Below are 19,768 nucleotides of genomic sequence, written 5' to 3'. Positions count from 1 at the left end.
ATTACTCCCCATCTATGCTTGGAAAAGACCGAACTCTCTGTTTTGGTGACATTCCAAAAGTTTCTTCACCTGGAAAGAAGACGAGCTGCTGAGATCCGAACATCGCGATTCTCGCTGCGCTCCCATACACGGAGTCCAACCTCCGCAACCTCCACTCATCCCACTCCGTGATCCCAACATCCCATTCACCTCCCACAAATCCATCCGGATGCAAATGAAGAACAAAGTTATCAGTGATGTCATAATGAGCTGTGGATGTTGAATCAAAACCATCCGCCCAGGGATTCGGTCTGTTTATATTCGTGTCCTCCAGATGAGCACCTCTTCTGCTCACATACAACTGCATCGGGATGTTAACCCCCCAGTAAGCATAAGGTTTCCCACCCTCCTCATAATTACGATATTGTTCCAACCAATCCCGAATAAACGAAGTTCCAGGTTGCGCCAAAATGAACCCGTTACTTATCTTACTCGATAAAGATCTGGATGCAGTAAATGTAAAAGGTTAAATATGCCGGTATAAACAACAAACGATTCTTTTACAAATTTACCATAAAACTTGAACAGATGAAACCTGTTTATCTTCGAGTGACCATGACACGGGGCTCTAAAAATACTACGGGTTGCAAACGGTTGCAGGTATTTCATTTTCTTCGACCAGAAACGCCACGCGTCCACTTCTAATAGACGCTAAATGACCATACGAGTTTAACAAACCAACTTTCGGTAAATGGTTTTAAGTTACGTTTGACTACCGGGTGTGACCGTCGGTTTAAGAGCGCACGCTTTGCCCAACTTGGGAAGTTATAAACAAATAATGAAATTTTCGGTGACGTGGTAACAGCGGTTAGACCGCTCCTATTAAAATTATATGATACCTGTTCCAATGCTCGACGTTTCTATTTTGGCGTGTGTATGTTCTAGGTATAAATGAATGTAACTTGCTTTACCCTGGGGTGGCCGGAAAATGACAATCGTGGGGTGTTGGGTTTGTTGCGTTTTCGGGTGTTGCGTTTCTGATTCTTTGTGTCAGCTGACGAGTATTACGTATGTATAGTATTTCGAGGTGTAAGAAACAGAACAACCGTGTCGGGGTCCCTCATAAAACGGGTTGCAGACAGTTCTCACGGTTGCCTGTCCAAAACAATAGGTCGAACAAGGAAGAGTAAAAGTTCTCACCTTCCAAGTGTTGCCGGATAATTTCTTAATTCATCCAAAGGTTTCAAAGTGATGACGTCAAGATCGGCATATATTCCTCCCCTCTCAAGTAAAATACGAAGCCTTGCTACGTCTGACCTCAAAGTATGAGTTGATATCTAAGCACATGTTAAACACCGTTGAAAAACACGGGTTGAAGATATAGTACGGGAGAAGATGGGACACCTTCTTCATTGTTTTCTCGTCCCATTTGGTAGCAAACAAAGAACATTCAAAGAATTACAAAACCGTATATTTACTATTTCCGGACCACTGTTAATTGTTTAACCCACGATCGGGATATTTGGATAGTAAGTGCTAAAGGTGTCCCGTCTTTTCCCACCCTACTATACACAATCTATACAGCGTTGACAAGAATCTGTTTTCTTACTATAGATATCAGATTGAGATCTGTACTCACATCGTGCCCGAAGATTGTAGTCGGTTCCTTCCTCCATACAAGCTTAATACAAGGAATTTCTTTTATTATTCTGTCCCATATCAGATCTGCGAACGAGTTTTATATTACGTAACAAATGATTTAATAAATATAAAAAAACACAAAGTAGCTTCGTTTTATATAGTAAGGCGGGGTAACTAGGAACGCGAGGTAATTTTGGGCATTTTTGAAACCTTTTTTGGCGGGTTTCTATATTTAATGATATATGAAGAGAAATTTTACAGTATTATTCTACAGTACTTTTCAAAGTGTTTGGGAAAAGGCGATTACTTTTAAATATAATACATTGATAGAATAACAATTATATTTGAAATTCAGTCACAAGCACTTGGAGCGGTAATATATAACGACAGTCGTTATCACACGGGTCTTCATACACCTCGTGGCAGCTTACGAGTTACCATGTATGTTACTTTGTAGGTGATTATTATAGGCGGGAGTTTTTCTTTTTTATATATGGCTGATAATTTGGACGACCCATTTGTGACCACTGGGTTGGAGCAATTGTCGTTAAGTGTCTTGCCCAAGAATACATACGCCCACAATGATAGCAGCGTCGAGCCTTTAACCCATTACTTCTGGGTTACAGGCAGGCGCGCTATAGCCACAATGGACACAGTGTCGTTTATGTTATAGTAGGGTGGGGGAAGATGGGACACTTTGTCAGACGAGACTCTTTTTTAATTTTCTTTTTACGGACTCTTTGTAAAAAAACACTGAGATATAAGCATAAAGAAAATAGGCAGGGGTCAATATGACTTTAATTTAAGATAAAAACAACAAAAAATATCGGTTTAACGTTATATATATGAAGTTTACATGGCAAATAAACTAGCACAGCCTGTTAAACTCGGTAGGTTAACTACAAGTTGCAGAATACTGCTAATGTAAATATATTTCAACTTAGAGTCCCATCTTCTCCCACATTGTAGTTTTGTATGTTTTTATTGCCAAACTTTTAAAGATTTGCTTTTAATTCAGTAATTTATACCTCAGGGGATATTCAACTATAAGATACTGATATAATAAAAAGATAATATTTTGAAAATATATTCGAAATTTGGTCATTTGCACGTGGTGATAATTTATGAGAAGTGGCTTGTGCCAAAAACAGATTAGTAATACCCAATTTGTAGCAAAAATAACAACTTTATCAATAGTTATAATCAATTTTTTGTTATTACAAGTTCATATACACTTGTTGGATACAATATTTATTTATAAATACACTTAATAATCAAAATTAACAATGATTTTAAACTGTCCCATCTTATCCTGTGTGTTTTCGAATTTGTAAAATTTCACTTGTTGTGCGGATCGCTAAATAACTCCTCGTGTGTTTTATTATATTTTATTAAATTGTTGTCAATTAATAAAGGAATGATAGTACTAATTCGTGGTATTACCAAAAAAAAATCATCTATTTTGGTTTTGGAAATATTTGGCAATATGTGCTTAAGTGTCCCATCTTCCCCCATTGTACTATAATTCTTTTTTATTAGTAGAAGAGTTTTAAAATTGAATTAATATTTGCGCCAAATAGAGAGTATAATTCTGATTTCAACTCACTTGATTTGTTACCATGAACATTATGATGGATAAATATGACATTGGGCTGCTGTATGCTTGCGATTGAACGGAGGGCAAGATATTGGAAGAAATGTGAAATACCAAATTCTTCACCAAACCAAATAAAATGAACTTCATTGGGAACAATGTATTCATTGTAAACTTTGTCTTTTTCGCTATCGTTACCACAAATGATCTTGGTGAATGGAAGTCGATCACACACGATGTAAGATCGGTTTACTTCTGCCGAACAGTTCGCAGCTTTTCTTGCATTTTCAACAAGACGGGAAATATCTTTGCTTCGCAATGTTAAGACCTTTCTTGTTTTATCCTAATACGGTAAAATTAATACATGAACAACCTATTTCAAACTGAATGTTTTACCGTATTGTTTATGTCTACTGATTTTATCTTTGCCGGGAAGCACAAAATAATCATTTTACAGAAACAAAATATTGTCGCCGCTCTGAGAATTACTTTTTTATGTCGTAAAATAAATGAGCAACCAAGTTTCGCCAATTTTGAGCACCTCATCCCAACACTAACACAACAAACATTATGAGAGCACACACAAGTTACTATGACCGTGTTTCCCGATCATATACCCTAGTATGATCATTGTTCTAAACTATAAAAGCTTCCGGCTTGCTATAAAACAAACATATTCAAATCGAACATCTGATATATAGAAGTCAACTTTATACAAATCATACTTAGCAATTTACGAATTAAAATTTAATATTCGATCACTTTTTAAAGCTGGAATAAATACATGTTATAGTAATTATGATTTGGATATACATGTGTCAAAAATATATATACGCACGAAAAAATATGTACAGAAGGTCAGAGCAAATATTATTTATAAAATACGGTTAGACATAGAAAAAGATCCGCATCAAAAGATTGTTAAATGCACTTTATACTGTTTGAGATATAAAGCTCTGTGCGAGTTTCAAAATTAAACATACAGTATCGTAGTTTAATAAAATAATTTGGTATATTTCGCACTTTAGTTTTATGATTTAAAATTAGTTTTTATGTCCCATCCTAACCCAATTTGTTGTTTTGCAGGTATTTATTTTCAAAAAAATTAAAAGGTCTTATCGCCTGTTGTACGAAAATATAATGCCCAATATATTTGACTTATGGCCCATTTACCGATGTTGCTGTCAGTGTTGATTTCAAGATCGGTTAATATCGGTTGCATGCACTTTTATGGGAAGAATCTTCTGCTAAAAAATAAAGGCGCACGGGTCTCGACTGCAACGGGATTCCCAAAACGCTCCAGACGAATTACGTCATTTACGTTTGTGACGTAATAACAAAGTTAGCGCATATGACGCATCAGTAATGTGATCGGGTTTTACCCGAATATCTGTTTAATATTAGTTGAGTAATATTTGAAGAGGTAATTTTGTTAAACTATAAATCGCTTACTTTTGAATACCCGGTATATTTATTTGGTTTATTATGACTTGTCCAATAATTAATGAAGATTGAACTTTTGTAAGGCTTTGATTTAACTTTTCTAAATTATTTATTGTAGACTGGGATAAGTAATCAATACAACTATCATTGAACATAAATGTGGATATTACTCGACATCTGAACACGCGCACTATAGGTCATTTGATTTCATATGACTTTGGACTAGTTTCAAAGTTTATGCAGTATATCGGTTTCTAATGCGATCATCCATTATCTCTGTGGTCGGAAATTTTGTCGTTGATTTATTTTATTGAAGCAGACTGACCGCATATTTAGTTAAGTAGCTCTCTCGTTTGCACTTTTTCATTTTTTTCTCTTTTACGTTTGAATTCTTGAATGATGCACTATTTGCATGCTGTCTGTTGCAGCCATTAGTAGATTAGATAGACCGTTGATCAATCTGATGTCACGAACCGCTAAAACTTAAAACCCTGCTAATATATCGAAACGTGTTTGTCAATTACACAGGGTGTGTTATATAATTTTATTAACTCTGCATCTACAAATATTGCCATCAGTATCGAGCTTGGCTCAGCGTACAATAATCACGTATTTGAACCTTGCTTAAGCTTTGTAAATTGCTAATCAATGCAAGAGGAAAAGCGGATTTAATGAGCCAGAAGATTTCAATTAAGTTTCCAAACAGTGCGAGTGCCAGCTAAGTTTGTAATTATGCGGATGGTGGATCAACATCAAATCGTATCGTCCTGTCTAAGACGTATAGACAGTTTGGATTTTTGTTTGTTTCAGTCAGACTTGGAGTATTTTTATTAGTTGATAAAAGTGGGTATTTTTCGTTTGTTACCTATTCCGTATAGTGGCGAAGGTTGAATTATTAGTAAAATGTCGTGGCATTTGATCGAGAAAATACTTGACGAAGTTTCGAAGCAATCTACGTTTGTCGGGAAAGTTTGGGTGACTTTGCTTTTTGTGTTTCGAATAATTGCTGTGACTAGAATAGGGGATACAGTGTATGCTGATGAACAAGCGGCATTCAAGTAAGTATATGTCGTCATAACGGTTTCATTTTTATGTCACAAATGCATATGTTAGAAATGTCGCAACCACATGCGCACTGGGATGTCGAAATTGCAATTGTCGTGTAAATAATTGATACCCGACGCCGGTAGAATTACCAATTCCTGCTTTAACCTTTGTCTGAACATTTTGTGTTTTGCAAAGCAACCGTTCCAAGTCATTTAAACACCGCCTTCTCCAAGTTTGTGTTTCGTTATTTTATTAACGACCCGGTAAACGAAAAATGTTTTTTTTTCGAAGATTGTTAAAATTTATGTATAGTGGGTTGAAGGAAGATGGGACACTTTTAGCACATAATATACAAATATCCTGATCTTGTTTCAAACAATTAACAACGGTTTATGGGAGTGGTGGGAATACAGTTTTATAACTCTTTTAATGTTCCATGTTTACTACTAAATGGAACAAGAAAATATAACGAATAGTTGTCTTTCGCCACCCTACTACTTTGTTTATGACGAAACTTAATCATATTTTAAAAGTAACAATTGCAATTTTTAAAAAACAAACCAAAAAAAATTGTGAAGTCGAAATTTGTCTCTTTATTTTACAGATGCAACACTCGACAGCCGGGTTGCGAGAATGTTTGCTTCAATAAGTTTTCCCCCATTTCTCATATGAGATTTTGGGGTTTTCAGGTAAATGTAATTATGTAATGTCACTTTATGTCGACACATCTAATATAATTTTCGTAGATAATTATTGTTGCAACACCAGCAATGATGTTCATGGTTTATGCCGCACACACAGTTTCAAAGCTACCAGGACCATGCAAGTTATCGGGCAGGCGTATAGATGCAGGTGTCGTCAAGAAAAGACGAAGACGAGGTGCGTAGATTATGATGTCACCAAGTGTGACTTATACATAAATATTAAAATACCGAAACTTGGGACAGCTGTTGTGTGTTGATCCCCACAAAGTATATACGTCCGATTTCCCATTTTAATGTATAGTAGAGTGGGACACGGCCTATAATAGAGATATCTTTAGTAGTCCGTGAGTGGGGAAATATGGGACACCATTTTGTTCTTTTTTTCTCGGTCTATTTTGTCGTCCAATTTGATAGTAAACAATCTCCCATCCTCAAAATATATATTCCTACCTATATGCGTTTAATTTTATAAAACCATAAAACAAATTAGTAGTAACTTGTTACAGATCCTGGAGTACTTCGACGTAAAAGCAACTTCGGTGCTTCGAATCAATTAAATGAGACGATTCTTTCAACGTCCAGGTTTTCAAAACCGTCAACAAATTTGTCAAAAGTTTTTCATCCACCAATGTACTCAGGTGGTGTGAGGCGCAGACCTGTAAGTTACTTACAACAAAATGTTGTTCATAAAGTTATATTATATATATGACAATTCAGTGTATGTGTGATTTTATTTACGTTTGTGCGGGAATTCTAGATTTATTATGTGGTTAACCGTTTTACCTACGGGGGTTGATTAGATATCTTTTTGTGGCCATTGGTGTGTATAGATTCTTGTATCACGCATTGATTTTGCGTTAATACCTCAAATACAGACCACCCTAGGCCGATTTCAATTACCAGAGTCTCCTAAACGCGTTTTGGAATCAATAGTAGTAAGAGTGCCACAGTGTTCGGACGAGTAGTTAACTACTACCACCCATGGGAAAAATAATCGCTCAAAATTAAAGCAAAGTGCTTTGGCTCATTAAATACTCTGTCGATATTCCTAAGTTATATCTTATTGAAAGTACACTAAACACCTTTTTTTATATAGCATTTTTTTATAGCAAGTTTAGTTAAAGCATATTTTCACAATTATATAATGGGCCTTGTTACGTCATAGGACAACCCACCCACCTACGAATCACGTAACAGTTACCCATCACATCACGTGACGACGCCAAGCGCGCCAACGGTTGAAACCACAAGGTTTGTATATTTTAGCATAGTGATAAGTTTATTTTAGTGGCCACCTTAACTTTTATCTTCATCATCAGATCTGAGCCATTCAAACCAAACGTCAATCACAATGACGTCATACAAGCACCGACACAAGTAAACAAAGGAAATCATCCAAACGCTTCAGTGATGTTTGAACACGTTCAACTACAGAATGTACGACGGTATAGTGATGGCGACCTTGTATTTAAAACAAAGCAATCACCTACACATTCTGTGACGTCACAAAGGGAAAATTCTCGCTGCAGACAATATGCTGTAGCAGAAGAATGTTACGTTGTAAGTCGCATATGTTATAGGAGTATTTATTTTAAAGTGTACTTACGCTTTTATATCGCCAATAAGGGTGATATATTACATACAATGCATTGTAAACATACACGCCCCTAAAGAATTCTATATTTAATTTTGTTTTCTTTTGTATTTATAACGCCGTACATGCAATCTCATATCCAGCAACAAATGCTTTTAATCTAAATATGTTTACCATGGGGACTTTATCAGGATGACGTATTGGAACCCAGTTTCGTGTGGGAGCTCGATGATAAAAAGAAGATAGCTGTAACGTTAATGCATGTCCGGCCTAAATCCGAATGCGACAGCGCCTTCTCAGAAAACACTTTTTCTTTCGGGCGTTCATCACCACGTCGGCAGCCGAATGGAGGCAAAATGTGGGGGAATACCGCAACACCAGCTTTGATTAAACTGCCACAAAGTTTTGTTGAGAGTTCGTTCGACGGGGCAGGCAGAGCGGCCCAGTCACAAGTTGCTGAAAACCTTGAATCTCCGTCCCAGTTTTGCTCGCAAAGCAACAGCAGGTCTTTCAACTCACCAAGAAAACGTCTAATTTCAAGTTGTATCGCTTCCCGCAATGTTCGCAGCGCCAGCGGCTCTTGTACGGGTTCAAGACAAAGATCGTGCTTATGGAGAACTGAACGCAAGATTGCGATTGCATATTTCGTGCAGTGCGTGCTACGAATGCTACTGGAAATAGCGTTTCTGGTTCTGCAGTATAAATATTTTAGTTTTAAGGTCCCAGAGCTTTACAAGTGCGTTCAATGGCCTTGTCCAAACATGGTACGTATTATAGATAGTGATATTAAACTGGATTAATGTCAAGATTAACCTAAATACGTCCGGATTTTCCACCCCATTTAAATCTAATATTTGAAATGCAATAATTTAAATCAATAACTCCTTTTGAATCAAACATTGATGACTAGTTTATTGTTACGACATAATAATCTCATTCCAGAATATCGAGCGTGATTGTTTTGCAATAATCAAGGCAATCTGGATTCTCATTGTTTCCAGTCTCTTGATTTATTGAAATGAAATTGTAATTATTGAAACTTCAACGCTAGCCTTATGTCATGGTTTTGTGTTTCGTGGTAGCCAAATGCTATAAAAATATCCAGAAGGCTACGATAAATTATGAAATATATATATATAGTAGGGTGGGGGGTGACTGAACAACTTTAGCACATAATATTCAAACAAATATCCTGATCGTGTTTTAAACAATTACTAACGGTCTATATGAGTCGCGAGTTTTATAATTCTTCAAATGATTTTTATTTACTACCGAATGAGTCGAGAAAATGGGGGAAAAGGTGTCCCATCTTTGTTCACCCTAATATATATAGATGATATTGTTTAATTGAATCACGAAACTTTAGCAACTTATATCACATCAGGTTGATTGCTTCATATCAAGACCACAAGAGAAATCCACGATGCTCATATTCATGTTTGGGGTCACCGCGTTGTGTATTGTACTTACATGTTTTGAACTTATCAAACTTATCGGTCGGAGATATTACAGCGTTAAGAATATGATGAAAACTTCAAAAAGAGGTTTGTTATGACGAATATGTTAATATAAAAACTACGTTGTGGTAAAACATTCGGTCAATTCAAAGCCGAGAAAATAAGGGACCACGCGGTTATTTAGGTTACGAGCTATCGTGGTTACAAGTAAGAAGTCGCTAAAAAGTTTGAGCTTCAAATTTACTGTTTTTTATTGTCCTTAATATCGGTGTAGGTGTGAGAATACAGTGCTTAAAAATACCGCGTGGTTCGTGAGGATTATCATTGTGTCAAACTGTTTAACAAATATTCTTTGTTATACTGTCGAATGGGACGATAAAAAACATTGAAAACTTGGACCACTCATTCAAACTTACTATCCATTATAAAATGTCGGTCTTACCTCAGATATGGTTGGAGAGGATAGAAAACGATCATCAAAACGAACCACTCTTCATAAACTTTTCGACTCTAGTCATCCAGAACATTGTAATAATATCTTCAGGCAATCAAGGTATTTTATAAACGATCTGTGTGTTTAAAAATATATAGACAAATAAATAATTTGCATATTGTGTTCGGGTGTTATATGTGTATTGGTATCTTTAGATAAGTTATGAATTGGTGTTTACACACCTCGTTCGTGTTATTTACTATTACTAAGTAACTTTGTGGGTGATACTCTTTTCATAAGTCAAATAACAAGAAATCCCTGATCACAGGGTCTAAATATCTTATATAAATTCGGGCTTTTTTTATTGCGCATCCTTAGCTTATGATCGCCGTATATGCGTTCGATCTACCGAAATGACATTATTTCCAAGGTGGTTGTGTCATGATGTTGTAACAAATCAAATAATACCTAGTTACCTTCGCAGTGATGACGTCGATAGAAGCTCGTCATCGGATTCTTCATCAAGCAATAGTAGCAGTTCTGACGCATCAGCGTTGGCAGAAGCTTCGTTTAATTCGGAAGAACTCAGTGATATGTTGGATGAAACTGTGGAGGTGGTTGAATATAATGATCAAGCTGAAGCAAATGAGTTTGTTTGAAATTCTCTGTGTTTGTTGAAATGTTCTGATTTTGAATCCGTTTTTTTGTGATCGTGTTCTCTTATTTACTGCAGTGTAGCTCAATGAGATTCTTTAAGTGACTTTCAAAATGTCTAATCGCTTCACTATGTTTTATCACTGTGCAATTTAAAGGGATACCGCACGGCTGGCAATATAGTGGGGGATGATTGCAGTGAAAATTATGGGTGGCAAGTTTTGCCTCGTTGCTGCTACACCTATAAAAATACATTACTATTCTTTTGATTTTAAAACGTTACGAAAAACTAAAAATTGTTGCACCAACCATTCTGACTTAACGTTTGGGTCAGCGTATTAATAATATAAGCAATCAACAAACCCCCAGAAGTCGTTAATTCTAAGTTTGTAACGTATAATTATCGTTGTATACATTTCCTATGCTATAACAGTGAATCCACAACACACATTTTGAAAACTGATGCATCCATCCAACACGGCAGTTTCAGTTTTGGCACTTGTTTCAAGATTTGGAAATATTAATTGCAAAGTTTTAATGAAGTCGCAAATATATTTTTTGCTCAAAGCAAACTGCATAAAACAGCTTGTAAGCTGACAAAAGAACTTATACAGTGATTTAGTAGAGTAAGGTGGGATCCTTTTTAAAAATCTCTTTTTATGGGTGTTATTGGATTATTGAAGAAACAATGATATATATTTTCACGGTTCAACAAAATGCGCGGCAAAGGACGATATTATTGTTGTTTAGCATTCAAACAGTGGTGAACACTTTTTATTCTATTTTCTCGTGTCCAATGTAAAAGCGATTCCTCACGAAACCCATAGCCAGTGGTTCCCAAACTTTATTAACTCGGGTACCATTTTTGCTTCGTGTAGCGTTCTCATACAGACTCCAGGTCAAAAAGTTGGATCGATTACGCAACACGCAAACTTGGCATTGCCTTTCTCACAGTTGTGGTAAAATAAATGTAACTTGCCTATTACAGAGCAACAGGCGGTAATAAACAACCTAAGAATATTTCAGAAGTAGCACTGCTGTATATTTACGATGTTTTCCTCAACCAAGCAGCATGTTTGTTACGCAATAGTAGAAATTCACACGTGGATTCATTGCATCATAATAGCGGTTGTTTGACCTGGCAATTAATTACGACATAATTACAATTCACACGGTAATTATTTGCGTTATAATATCGATTGTCACCTTGAACATTTAGCCTGCATGTGCTTAAAATGCATTTTCGCGGATGCGCAGTATAGATATGTTTTCACTTAGTACGCGCGTAAAGCAACGCCTCGCGATCGTTTGGTGTAAACCTGACAAGGTGCTCGCGTACGAGTTGGGAGACCTTCGCGTTTGAAAATCTACCACTAGTGGTACGCGTACCATAGTTTGGAAACCACTCCACCAGACCGTTGTTACTTGTTTAAAGCGAGATCAGGATATTTAGATAATTTGTGCCAAATGTGTCCCGTATTTCCCCACCCTACTATATATCTATAGTAGTGTTGTCATCCTAATAATCAGATTATTTTTTCGATCAACAAAATTAGAACCATGTTTTATTAACCTTATCCGTGATAAACATTACTTTCGTGAAATGTCACCACTCAACTTTATACTTTCTTCTATCCTTAACTATATTCTCCCTCAGGCAATTTACGAAACGTATACTCGTGTGACGTTTTATAGAAAACCTAATAGCATATAGGTTTATACAGCGACTTTAATGGACGGGTTTATCTTACAAATTTAGTTTTAATGTGAAAAATTGATGAAATATCATGCGACTATCAAAAGCTCTAAGGAGTTTATGTGCATCTCTGTCTACTGTTTTGCTAGTTGTTGTGTTGTTAATGTGCAAAGATTGTTCTAATAATCAGCAATTGTGAGTTTATATTTAAATTATGTTAAACTAATCTAACTCTAGTTTACATCAAACTAAACTATGACTATACTGCATTATAAACAATACAAGTTACAGTGACACGTATTATTGTACATATTGAAGCTGTTTCTCTTTAAATAGTTCAAAGATTGTGTTATACGTTGTTTTAGATTTACGAGAAGTAAAGTTGGTATGAGGGCGTCTCATCAAGCACAACATGAACCGCATATGCCGCAAAAAAACAAAAAGGAAGGGGAATTTCGTTGTCAAGGTAACATATATATATCTAAATTAAATATATAATATGCGCTAGCAGACACATTGGTGTGGTGCCACTCTCATTTACCGCCATAAATTTAAGCAAAAAATATTTGTTGTAAAATTATTTTTAGTGAGAGATTTCGGTTGCATCAGTTTTCAAAGAGACAAAGATATCTTTAATAAATCTAAAGCTTTGTTGGCAAAGAAGATTTCAACACAAGAATGCTTGTTGCTTTGCTTTAAAAGGTAAGTTCATTATTATATTATCTACAATCTACATAGACTTGAATGCAACAGCTATTTACTAAACCATATAACAACTTGGTAAACTGTTAATTATCAAGAAAAATACGATTCGTTGATTATTTGGTTACATCATGTTCCACTCCGTTTAAACGTGGTCACGTGCCAAGGGTGCGTGGTCGTTGACTTTCGATGGTATGTTTGTAACGGTGTGGCGGTAAGAACAAGTACGGCCACTTATCTTGTCAGATCTTGAACGAACACTTTGTTTTTAAAAAAGGAAATTAATAATAAACAACATTGTTTATACGCAGACATTACAAACTGGCAGCAATTCTAGACGAAAAGTGTTATTGCACTAATCTACTAATACCAATTAAAGTTGACATTGTTAGCTGCGAAGAAACTCTGCCATATAAATACAGTGTTCTGCATCTCTTCGAAATAGGATCCACATGCACTGGTTGGTTCATTAAAACATATAAATGTGCATTAATGTATTTTATGCCGCCATTGGCTTTTACTTTTAGAAAAGCCGAAAAATATTTCGGAATCGACCATCGGTTGTTTCCCTCGCCCAACCAACATGAAGGAAATGACGTTAAAGAAGATGGTTTCATTCAAAATGACTCGAGCGCTCTGCATTGTCGAATGTGAAAAAGGAAAATTCACGTTAGCCATTGTACCGCGACATGGTGTATGCATTTGTACCAGTTTTGATAAACTGTGAGTAAATTAGGAATATGCATAGACAAGTGTGAATATATCCTTTCTCCGGGCATCGTGGATTTGTGATAAGCGCACCAGCATCTTTACCAAAAGATGACACGCGCGGTGTTCCAGGCTTCTGCCGTTGGGCATGCGGGGTGTTCTTAAACACGCAATTGACAGTCGCTGCTTTAACCTAGTGGGCAACCATGTTACCATTAATATGGTACAAAATATTAAGAAATTTAACATGGTGTATGGAAACAAAGTATCTGTGTTACCACTACTGTCGTAGACCCGCAACACGAGGATTAATTAATTATACTCATTCATTCTTTATGCTGTAGTAAACGCTCCGTATTTGTCCGAAAATTAGGTTATATTAATTGCAGTTCAATTGACCCACCGAAACAAATTATGATGCAATCAGTGCATCCGAGATTTCTTGAAACATATTCATGTCGTTCGTCAACCGAGATGGCTGTCTGGCGCACCCTTGTGGAAGATTCGTGCGGTAGTAAAAGGTTTCTAAACCAAGAGTTTCCCCTGAATAAAGTAGGCTTGGTAAGTCACCCTGGATCTGGTAATACTTGGGTTCGTTATCTTCTCGAAGTTTCTACTGGATTATACACTGGAAGTTGGTATATAGACGAAGATCTATTCAGCAAAGGTACGTTTGCCTACTTTGCAAACTAAATTAAAACAAATACATTAAACAGGATTTTTCGGTGAGGGTGAATCGGCAATGGAAGCCACTACACTTACAGTGAAGTTTCATCCGTACTTTCAGAGAAAGGACGTTGACTTCTTTACTTTGTTCCCCAGGTACATTTTATTGCTAAGGAATCCATACGAGTCATTCGTGGCAGAATTCAACAGGTGGAACAGCGGTGATGATCATACCGGAGTAGCGCCAGTTCAAGATTTTTTAAGCCAAAGTAAGTTGTCTATTTCCTTTTATGGCTATACATCGCGCTATTGTTAGGTGTTTAAAGTACAGTTTATTCTTCCTAATTACTGCATAAATATAAGTACTGGATGTATACGTCCACCATGCTTATACGAGGGGAACATTCGTTCAATCACGTTTCGCAGAACAGTTCTTGTTTTATATTGTTAGATAGGTTCTTTACAAAAACAGTTTTTAAATTTTAAATCTTTAAAAGAAATTAGTGTAATAGTGTCATCTTAACATATAGGGTTTAAAATATATAATTTAAAGTAAACCTTTCAAAGTTTGGCAAAAAATACAAAACTACAATATGGGGCAAGATAGCATATCAAATTGAAATATATTTACATTAACAGTATTATACAAATTGTAGTATACCTACCGAGTTTAACAGGTTGTGCTAGTTTCTTTGCCTCGTACCTTATATAACGTTAAACGGTATATCTTCTGTAGTTTTTTATCCCAAATTAAAACCATATTGACTCCTGCCTAGTTTCCTCATGCTTATATCTCAGTTTCATTACAAAACTAAAACTAGTTTAATGAGACAAAATTAAACTTTACGAAAAATTAAAGTTTTTTTTCAAGCTATGAAACTATAAAAGTTTAAACGTTCACACTCGCGAACTACAATTTTTTTGGCTTTACTATGATTTAGCAAGCATTCAAACTTATATCACCTTATTCGCATTTTTTACTTATTAAAAATATACTGTTCTATTTAACATACTTTTTTTAATATTTAAACACAGTAATAAGCTTTGACGCGCGTTTCATAAAGTAGCTCTGCTCTCTTATTTAAATACAAATTTTATTTAAAACGAGATGTTTAACAGAATGGTTCCGATACGTTGAATATTCAAGGAAAATTTGGATCGGAAATTACACAAATTTAGTCGAAAGAAATAACAGCAAACTGATAGTTTTGTTTGACGATCTACAACTTGACCCAATCACTGAAGTGCGAAAGATGCTTAAATTCATTGGCGTGCAACCGCCAGACCTTGAAAACAGACTCGCCTGTTTGAAAAGAAACTTGGCGGGAAACTTCAAACGAAAGAAGAAAGTGTCGCTGGACCCGTTTGATGATAATTTAAAAAAAGATATTAACAAAATTATACAACTACTACGGAGGAGAATGAAAAGAATGAAGCTATGCCGACTTCCAGACTGGGAAAGACCACTAAGTAATTAAATGTGTGACTTAGAAAATTTAGATCAATTTGCAAATGTATTATTTATTGCCACGATTATTCCACGCCGTATTCAAAAACCGTTATTTGAAATGTATAACCAATACAGTTGTTACATAAATTAAAATCATTCTGATTTTTATCGCGTCTATATTGTCGATGTAGTTTGGTTAAACAGACGTTCCAATGTATCTACACTTTATAATGTATAGTGAAAAAAACAACGCTATATATATGGGATTTCACTTTATTAGAAACGTTAGTTTTGTCATGTATTCTTTTACGTCGAACTTTTTTGATCGTTCTCACCTCCCCGTAAACTAATTCTGTCACCTCAAGTCTTAAATATCTTGAATGAAAACTAATCCTAATGTATGGAACATTGGGGGATTATGCGACATTAAAGATACCAAGAATAAGTACTATCATACATTTATTAATTAACAACAATTCAAAAAAAATTAAGCACACGAGGAGTTATTTAGCGGTTCGCACAACAGAAGAAATTTCACAAAATCAAAAACACTTTTATTTTTATCAATAAGTGAGCTTATCATTAGGAATAAACGTAAATAACACAAAATTATACGCTTTGAAAGTCAAGTTTAAGCATTCTTTTCCTTGTCCTGCTGCTATAGTTTTTAACATGTTACCTACATTATATTAATGTTGTTATATACTATATTATATTAAACATTATTTTTATTAATATCATTAATTGGGGGTCCGCAAAAAGAAAATTAAAATATAAGTCTTTTCCGACAAGGTGTCCCATCTTCCTTCCTATATATCGTAAACTTTATTAGGGTCGATGAGTTTTAAAACTGCGTAATTAGCAACGAACTGACAATTACTTTTAATTAAGAGCTTAAAAGTATTTGCTTTAACTTTTTGCATATATATGTTAACCTTAAAACTAATGGTTTAAATTTGATGTACCTGCGCTTAGAGTACTTGTCACGTAGCGAGCTATCAAGAAAAATATTTTGAAATTATGGTGCTGGGTGGGAGATTTTTTTATATTTTATTGTATGGAAACTTCGTCTTCAACTCATTGCCGCCGAGTTTGCGTTTGTTTGGATAAACTTTTAATAGTTTTGTTTAGCAAAAATAAATGCACCAAGTCATCCAATATGTTGCGCAGATATTATTCTTGTCTAGTGAAAGTTGTAGTTGTGTGCTGTTAAACGTAATATATTGAATATACTAACAAGTTATGCCTATATAATCGGGCGTATGAGTTATTTGGGCAAAACCGTATCCTAATAGCTCCCATAGACGTTGTTAGTCGTTTAAAACACGATCAGAACATTTAAATATATATATGTGCCTGATAAGGTGTCCCATCTAACCCCACGGTATATTTATACAACCACATTTCGCTCTGGTAGGAAAATGTCGCTGACTAGTCGATATCATAATATTGGTTGTTTATCTACAAATAAAACAATATCAGCCATAACTTTATTCTTTTCTTTGTTACAACAATATGAACAGCGTAAAGTCGCGTCGGTTCAAAACACCCACATCCTTTGCAGCAGCGGTAGGCGTGCGTTGTATGCTAAATTTGCAACAGAATTTCCTTCTAAAGCGGAAAAAGATATTTTCGGTTTAGAAATCTGTAAAGAAAAAGCAGCGGATTTGTCCCCACGTAATAGCTCTATTCTTCCTTTACTAAGTTTCGGTTCCTCGCTTCAATAAGATATAAATTTAGACGCTGTGAGGCATATTCAACTTATACCAACCAGCCAACTATACAGGGTATAAGGTTTGCTGTTGATAAGTTAAATATTGTGCGTTGTAATAAATGTGCTGCTGTATTTTCAGATGAATGCGAAAGCTTTGTTGTGTTTGCTCGTTGTCTGCATGCTGCTGGTTGACTTCAGCGAGTCGTATCGTCGACGTTTTTACTACAGACGCCGTTTTTACTATCGTCGCCGTTATTTCTACAGAAGACGTTATTACTGGACTAGAAGGTGAGAAATTAAAATTTGTGAAACCGCATACACCACCAACGTCCGTTATGCAGTTAACAATGAAAAGTGCAAAACAAAGATATCATGCTATATATAGTCGGGTATAAGTGTGCGGTAAATGATGGGAAATAATATTATTTGCTTTTAACGTTCCTTTTAGTAGTAAACAAGAACTATTTACAGAATTATGAAACCGTATCCTCCAACTTTAAAAGTCTATTTTATCTGTACAAAACACAATCAGGAACTCTTCTGGGTGTTAACAGTATTCCATCTTCCCCCATAGTATTATAACGTGGGTGGAGACAAGACCCTTAAACACATATTGCCCAAATCAATATATATGAAGGATTTGGGGTGATACCACGAATAAGTACTATCATAACTGTTTTTACTGACCCAAACTTAAAACAATTAATTATTGATTCGTACAACAGGTGTTACTTTACCAAAACAGGCGGTGTAAGTCGGGGCAGTAACAATATTAAACGCTTTAAAAATCAGGTTCAAACATTCTTTTTCTAACTCAAAAGCTATGATTTTTAACATGTTACCAACAGTGGTTATCCCTAATTTAAGCTTAGTGATCCGTCGTTTTTCGACGCTACGAAACATATTATGTGTATATATGTTAAAAATTAAAACAAATATTATAGCATTGCATATTTCAGACGTTGTTATTTCTTTGGCGACGAAGAGCATGGTGAGGAACAACCGCAAGAAGGTGTGTATTGGAACGTTTAAAGTAATGTTAGTTACCATAGTTGCAAGAACGATCGCCCAGTATCCGAAGGATACTTTAGTTAGTAGCTTGGGGTAATATAGAACATGTTTCATTTATTTCTTGTCTTATATCTGAAGGTAAACAAGTTTAATTGAGCAGCCATACAGGCACAAGGTTTAAAAAAACACTAAATAAATAGTTATACATTTATTGTGTGGGCACGAGTGCTGTAAGTCGGAAAAAGCAAATCTCATTGAGCTGGTAATGTTTTTTTAGATCAAGTAAATGAAGAGCCAAATGAAAACATGGATGAAGTCGAGGACTTACGTGCGGAAATACCAAAAGAGTAGAAATTTGGCACATCTGCCGCAGCACTATGGATGTTCGCTCTAATAAATGCACTGCAAAAATAAAATAAAAATCTGAGCTCTTAATGTAATGTTATAATTTTACAAAGTGTAACGCAGCAATGGCCAGATCGATTGCCCCACAACTGAAGACAAAAGCAACTGTAGGTTCAAGTCATTGTAACTGTGCCTTTTTTTAGTAGTTAGTTAACGGTAGTTAAAACTGACGAACATAGAAAAAAGCAAAAGAAGCAGTAGGTATATATAGAATTAACGCATACGTGTTTAATATGGTTTTAATCACGAAAATAAAAAGAGTAGCATCCGCAAATGCCCAAAACAGTGATTTATTCTTATTTCTATTCACGTGACCGCCAACTCCGTCCCCATTTCATTTGGTATCCATTGTAATATAGATATGCGCAGAGTGGTTTTACGAAGTTATAGCTGTTTATTATAATAATACTATACCAACTACTGACCAACTACTAATACAGTACATATACGTATTATCCAAAGCATAGTCCGATTCCGTATATAAACATGTTTATTAGGTTTTGTTTGTGCTTTCCTTTTGTGGGAAGGTGTAAAACAGCTTTTATTTACCCTACCAAACATTTTTTAGAAAAAATATATAAATTTAGCCTCTCTGAATGACTAAAATGTCGCAAATCAACCGCTTTCAATTCTATTTTTTTGACTTTTTTTTGACACGGAAAACAAATAACACATGATTTTTACATTTTCAACCTTTAAATTTGCTTTTTGGTAAAGTTTTTTCTGCAATTACCGAAAAACAGATATTTTCCCTATACCTACTGTTTATTTTGGACCCAAATTGCCGTTCAATTTATCTTTTACGTAAAAATGGGTTGGTCTACTCGGTAATTCTATGGCTCTGGTATTACCTATAGGTTAACGCTTAGC

At 35.4% G+C, this 19,768-nt stretch overlaps 3 protein-coding genes and 1 long non-coding RNA gene across 5 annotated transcripts; 3 read left to right on the top strand and 1 right to left on the bottom strand.

The window, feature by feature from the left end:
• Window position 1: 1 nt before the first annotated feature.
• LOC108949592 lies at window positions 2-1,655 on the bottom strand. Its single transcript, XM_026835093.1, has 3 exons — window positions 1,589-1,655; window positions 1,180-1,291; window positions 2-482 (listed from the first exon to the last, which is right to left on the bottom strand). Exons 1-3 carry the CDS (start codon window positions 1,653-1,655, stop codon window positions 2-4), a joined length of 660 nt encoding a protein of 219 aa, XP_026690894.1.
• Window positions 1,656-5,092: 3,437 nt separating this feature from the next.
• LOC100181149 lies at window positions 5,093-10,908 on the top strand. The gene is made up of 10 exons (XM_002123836.2): window positions 5,093-5,715; window positions 6,309-6,393; window positions 6,451-6,583; window positions 6,915-7,066; window positions 7,574-7,659; window positions 7,728-7,968; window positions 8,194-8,766; window positions 9,387-9,546; window positions 9,907-10,012; window positions 10,377-10,908. Exons 1-10 carry the CDS (start codon window positions 5,561-5,563, stop codon window positions 10,549-10,551), a joined length of 1,866 nt encoding a protein of 621 aa, XP_002123872.1. The 5' UTR covers window positions 5,093-5,560; the 3' UTR covers window positions 10,552-10,908.
• Window positions 10,909-12,264: 1,356 nt separating this feature from the next.
• LOC100178779 (WSC domain-containing protein 1-like) lies at window positions 12,265-16,015 on the top strand. The gene is made up of 8 exons (XM_002123979.4): window positions 12,265-12,437; window positions 12,608-12,708; window positions 12,830-12,944; window positions 13,256-13,404; window positions 13,472-13,667; window positions 14,042-14,319; window positions 14,369-14,587; window positions 15,438-16,015. The coding sequence occupies exons 1-8, from the start codon at window positions 12,334-12,336 to the stop codon at window positions 15,794-15,796; spliced, it is 1,521 nt and encodes a 506-aa protein (XP_002124015.1). The 5' UTR covers window positions 12,265-12,333; the 3' UTR covers window positions 15,797-16,015.
• Window positions 16,016-17,419: 1,404 nt separating this feature from the next.
• On the top strand, window positions 17,420-18,928 carry LOC100185157. 2 transcript variants are annotated; one of them, XR_182080.4, is made up of 4 exons: window positions 17,420-17,555; window positions 17,622-17,770; window positions 18,442-18,494; window positions 18,771-18,928. It is a non-coding gene; the product is annotated as an uncharacterized LOC100185157 (long non-coding RNA). The 2 variants fall into 2 exon arrangements; XR_717288.3 differs by having other exon boundaries at window positions 17,466-17,562.
• Window positions 18,929-19,768: the final 840 nt, after the last annotated feature.

Source organism: Ciona intestinalis, chromosome 7 (assembly GCF_000224145.3).
Source record: "Ciona intestinalis chromosome 7, KH, whole genome shotgun sequence".
In the NCBI taxonomy this organism is placed as follows: Eukaryota; Metazoa; Chordata; class Ascidiacea; order Phlebobranchia; family Cionidae; genus Ciona; species Ciona intestinalis.
Note: the sequence above shows the minus strand (reverse complement) of the source record. Positions and strands in the feature narration are given on the sequence as shown.